This window comes from Priapulus caudatus, unplaced genomic scaffold, assembly GCF_000485595.1.
Source record: "Priapulus caudatus unplaced genomic scaffold, Priapulus_caudatus-5.0.1 Scaffold350, whole genome shotgun sequence".
Lineage (NCBI taxonomy): Eukaryota > Metazoa > Priapulida > Priapulimorpha > Priapulimorphida > Priapulidae > Priapulus > Priapulus caudatus.
This window is the reverse complement of record NW_014577411.1, coordinates 174,399-179,856: the sequence shown is the minus strand read 5'-3', so window position 1 is coordinate 179,856 and position 5,458 is coordinate 174,399. Positions and strand designations below refer to the sequence as shown.

The window sequence follows — 5,458 nt, the reverse complement described above, 5'->3', positions numbered from 1 at the left end:
CCCAGGGTACGTTCCGGTATACCGGACCGTACCCAGGGTACGTTCCGGCAGTACCCCAAAGGACATAGACCCTCTCAGCCACACTATGTGCCAATTAGTACAGCTGGTGTCAACTGAAGCAAATTGGGATAAAGTTCCCAGCTCAAGGACACGATAACAATGGCTGATGTGGAACTTGAAACACATCTGTGCCAGTCTGAAGTTTCATTAGATCAATAATGTACAATGTGTAGATATTAAGTGGTATTTACATTTCAATACACTATTCTATTCATCAACTAACCCATCAAACTGACCCATCCTACAGTTCAAAACAAACAATGCTCAGCTTGTTTGATTGCAAGTTGATGCAAGCCTAAATTGAGAAATAAATTGGTTCAACGAATGAAGTGAGTGATTCACGGGACACATGTACCAAGAAAATTACGCATTTACAGTATCTTACAAGTAAAATGGACGTGTATGTAAACACAATATTGACGCCATGTCAGGGCATTGCCATTAGGTTGCCATTCCTGCTCAGTCCAACTTATATTTAATATCGAGGTCACGGAAAAAAAAATGTTTTTTTTTCCGCGAATAAAATTGCTTTAGGGATATGCTAACTAAATCTATTTATCAATACCTCAACCACTTGGTTTACTTCTTTTATACAATCAACCATGTGCTGAACAATCTTTTCAGGAGTTAGAACTTCGTAGTGAAAATCATCAACGTAATCGATTTTGTCCTGAGCTGAAACTCCAGGCTCAGCCTCTTCCATTGGCATAGGAAAGTCGTCGTCGTCATTACTAGATTCATGTCCTGAATCACTACCGTATAAACATTCGTCTTCAGAATCCATGGTCCTAAACTTTTGAACACATTGACTGTTGTACAAACTTTCACTGGAAAGCTTTCACTGCATTCGACGTTGCATTCGCCATTAATCTAGCCTTGGTGTTTACGTATGACGTCATGGCCGACAATGAAATCTTATACTTTTCAGCAAAATGAAAGAATAAATATACAACGTCGGGATTTTTATTGATAACACTGTTATTATCGTTTAACCTATTATGACTATCTATTAAAGCATGCGTATATTGAGGTATAATTTAAAAGTTAAAATTAATACACGATTTTTCCCATGGGTCTCTTCTTGAAACAAGTGAACGGGGTTCGATAGTAAAAATACGAAGTAAAAATACGTCTGCGAAACCATCTTCTTGTCTTACTTTACCCTAGATGCTTTACTACTAGTACTAGTAGTACTACAGAAGACTAAAATAACATACACGTATATCACGTTACAACTGTACATAGTGACGCACTCGGCTTGAGCAAACGAAATGTTCTACGTACGACTGTTTGGGAAAAATAATGGCCGAGTCAAAATTGACGATATAAATTCAACATCCAAAGTGATAGAACTAAAACAGAAAGTGGCTGATAGATTAGGTCATGAACTTAACGGATTAGGTAAGTTGTACCAAATGGGGTCAATATAAAAAACTAAGAAATACTATTTTGTGAATATATTAATAATTAAATATACCCCTAAGTAAATGTTGTTACTCCGCTTAGGCGCTTACTCAAAGTCAAAGTTACTGTACTGTTACTAAGTAACACTAACATTCACATTGTTAGGGGTGTACCGGCGTATTTGGACACTTCGCCACACCGAAACTGGACGCTCCTAAGCTGCGCATGCGCGCAGGCGCTTCTTGTTCTTGGCAAGGGCGGCACGACAGCGCCATGCGCAATATGCGGCACTAGTCTCACCCCCCCCTCACCGCCAGCCCGCTCAAATACGCCGTACACCGGCGTAATTGGCGGCTCGCCCTGAAACTGAGCGCTGAAAATAAACTCTTACTGCCTGCTTTAATGTTAATAATAATGTTAATAATAATGTGAGGAGGAGGGGAGGAGAGGAGGCAGGAAGGAGAGGAGAAGGTATTAGTAGGGAGGCAAGAGGAAGGAGGGGGGGAGGCCCCAGAGGAGGAGAGAAAGGTGTTGGAGTGGGGAGAGAGGCGGGGAGGTTGTTTAGTAGGGAGGAGGAAGAGAGGGAGGAAGGAGAGGAGAAGGTGTTGGAGTAGGGAGGAGGGGGAGGCAGGAGGGGCAAGGAGAAAGTTCTACTCCAACACCTACTGCCTCCCCTTCTCCCATACTCCAACACCTGCGCTGCCTCGCTCCTCCTCCCTACTCAACACACCTTCTCCCCTCCTCTTCCTGGGCTCCTGCCCTACTCCTGGCGTCCTCCTCCTCGGCTCCTCTGCCTCCTCCTCCTCTTCCTGCCTCCCTCCTCATCCCTCCTCGCTCCTCCTCCTCCCCTCACCTCTCAGCCCTACTCCTCCTCTTCCTCCCTCACTTTCCGCCCCTTATCTCCTCCTCTCTCCTCCTCTTTCTCGGCTTACTCCATACAACACTCCTCCCCCCCTCTCCCTCACTCAACCACCACCTCCTCCTTCTCTCCTCCTCCTCCTCCGCTCTCTCGTCCTCACCTTCCCCCCTACTTCCTCCTCCTCTTCCTCCCTACTCCAACACTTCTCCTCTCCTCCCTCCTCGCCTCTCCCTACTGGCAAACACCTTCTTCTCCTCCTCCGTCGCTCCTCCTCCCTAATCAAGCACCATTCCTCTTCCTCCTAAGCTGCAAAGACATTCTCCTCCGCTCCTCCTCCTCGCTCCTTTTCCTCCTCCTCCTCCTGCCTTTTTCCTCCTCTCCTCCCTCCTCCTCCTCCCGTCCTGCCTCCTCCCTACTCAACCCATTCTCGCTCCTCCTCTCTCGACCCTCCTCCTCCTCCTCCTCCCCCATCTCTCCTCCTCTTCCCTACTCAACACAGCGGCCCTTAACACAACTAACACCGTCACAGGGCTTGAGAACTAACGCTCGCACGCGCCCCGTCGCCCGAGGCTAGTAAGAAATCGTAAGCGCTAGTAGAGATGTTCCCTGGCTGAACCAGGCCCCGTTTGGCCGAGTGGAATGCGCTACCAGATAACATATTACTAGTACTTTTTTCAGCCAACGTACTAAGCCGACCGCCGAAACTACGTAATAAGTAACTATAAACTGTTGCGTTGTGCAACATAAATAACACTTCAGAACCTAGACTTAAAAACAGTCACAGTACCTCAGACAATAAAATCGGTCAACCGCACCGGATGCTGGCCTCTATCACACGAGGTGGCAGTGTGCAGTCATGCCAATCCCTCACAAGTGTATTATCGCAATACGGTTCTGTCTACACTTTCTGTTTACGAGCTTTCGTGAACGGTTTAATTAACTTAGGTTTACGTTTTCCAGTGACCTCAGGGTTAGGTAAACACTGACAATGCGCCACCCCTTTTCAATGAAGATTATTTCAATTTGACGGTTTGCTAAAAATATGCAAATTAGAAACTCAAATTTATTATACGGAGTTGAATCACCCTGTTAATATATCAATCGCAGTCTCTGTTCCTATAATTAAGCAGGTGGAATAGTAGTCATGGTTTGTCAGGTACTGTTACTGGAATAACCTCTTTAATAGCTCCTTCTGTAAACTGTATTCTAAGCTTTACTAATACGATGTTCATCCTAAACACTAGCATAACATGCTTCTATGTGGCTTATATTTCAGTTCGAACTAAGCAACTACAGCTATACAATATCCAAACTGCACACAAACAGGATAACTGCTAACTAGCTTATACTTCTATACTGGCTGTACTAACTACTAACAAACTGCTGTAAGCTTGTAGTAGAGAATTACTAGAGTAGTCGAGATAGTCAGCCAATAACGGTTCAAATTAAACTGAACTTTGATATTTCCGTAGACTGACTTAATAGTTCTAATCGTTACTATAAGGATTATTGCTGCTGGGCTCTTATAACTAGTACTGATGTATTTGTATTATATATTCATCAAGAGCTATATAATACACGCTAGAGTGTAACAATGGCAAAACTGGGAAATAAGTGGCTATTCACGGCAATATTATTCTACTAGGCCTGTGGGAGCATGATTAGCGCTCCAATATCTGCGGCCTATGAGTAATCGTAGAGACAAGCGGTTGTGCTTATTTTAGAGAGCAAAGAATGTGCTTCAATCGCAATACATGAACTTGTCTAGAACGCGCATACAAAGTAGAATAATATTGCCGTAAATAGCACTATTTTTCTGTTGTACACTGCTAGTATTTCTTATGGCTCTTGATATAATAATATATATATTATGTATATATATAATATATACATATATATATATATATATATGACTATATATACTGAATATATGCCTGAAGTCTACAATTTTCACCAGTCAAAGGAATTTCGGCAGATGCATCTTCGGAGCGTCCTAGATCAAAACCAGATCACCACACTCACCCGCCCCGCCCACCCCCCACTCCCCCGCAAATGGCAAAATTTTGGCTCAGCTGCGTAGCCTCAGCGGGCGGCACTTCAGAAAAGTAAAGGGCTGGGAGCTATTTTTAAGGGCTTGAGTAGATTTTTTACAGGTCACTAGCGCTCGAGCTGCTAGTGAACATGTCTTAGGTTAGTTTAAGCCCTGCTACTACATGCCTACCGGAGCGATCCGTAAATACGACGGGGTACCGCGGCGTATTTGACTCTCGCCTGAAACTGGACGGCTCATGAAGTGCGCATGCGCGCACGGCGCGCTGTTGTTTTAGCGGGCCGTAGGGAAAGTAGTAGCCATGCTGCTTCTTATTTTTATGCGAGGAAGACGAGCGAAGAGGAGAAGGTGTTTGAGTAGGGAGGAGGAGAGTAGGGGGGAAGGTGAGGGTAGGAGGAGCGAGGAGGGGGAGGCTTGTGGAGTAGGGAGGAGGAGGAGGAGGAGGAGGATGAGAAAGTGTTTGAGTAGGCAGGAGGAAGAAGAGGAGAGAGGGCGAGGGAAGAGGAGGAGGAGGACGAGGAAAAGGTGTTTGAGTAGGGAGGAGGGGAGGAGAAGGTGGTGTTGAGTACGGGAGGAGGAAGGGAGGCAGGAGGAGGAAAAGGTGTTTGAGTGGAGGAGGAGGAGAGGAGGAGGAGCGAGGAGGAGGAGGAGAAGGTGAGGGAGCGAGGAGAGGAGGAGGAGGTGTTGGAGTAGAGGAGGAGGAGGAGGAGTAGGGGGAAGGTGAGGGAGGAGGAGGAGGAGGAGGAGGAGAATGTGTTTGAGTAGGGAGGAGGAGGAGGAAGGTGTTTGAGTAGCGGAGGCCAGGAGGAGAGGCAGGAGGAGGAGAGAAGGTGTTTGAGTGGAAGGAGGAGGACAAGGAGAGAGGAGGAGAGAGCTGGTCGGAGAAGGAGGGGGAGAAGGGAGAAGGTGGTGGAGGAGGAGGAGGAGAGGGACGGAGGAGGAGAAGGTGTTGAGGTGGGGAGGAGGAGGAGAAAGGTGAGGGAGGAGGACGATGTGTTTGAGTAGGCGAGGAGGATGAGGAGGAGGAGGAGGGTAGGCAGGGGAGGAGGAAGCGAGGGAGAGAGAGGAGAAGGAGGTTTGAGTAG

The 5,458-nt window shown here is 46.4% G+C and overlaps 2 protein-coding genes across 2 annotated transcripts in view; one reads left to right on the top strand and one right to left on the bottom strand.

The window, feature by feature from the left end:
* The window catches only part of LOC106809389 (E3 ubiquitin-protein ligase arih1l-like), a gene marked incomplete at its 3' end in the record, with an annotated part of 21,855 nt that extends 20,893 nt beyond the window's left edge, over positions 1-962 (bottom strand). The window contains 1 exon segment of the mRNA XM_014812454.1: positions 626-962. Within this exon segment, the coding sequence (XP_014667940.1) occupies positions 626-844 (219 nt within the window).
* A 188-nt stretch (positions 963-1,150) lies between these two features.
* The window catches only part of LOC106809391 (ubiquitin-like protein 7), an 11,899-nt gene continuing 7,591 nt past the window's right edge, over positions 1,151-5,458 (top strand). Inside the window, exon 1 of the mRNA XM_014812456.1 lies at positions 1,151-1,461. The gene's annotated coding sequence lies outside the window, so the exon portion shown is untranslated. The remainder of the gene's footprint in view (positions 1,462-5,458) is intronic.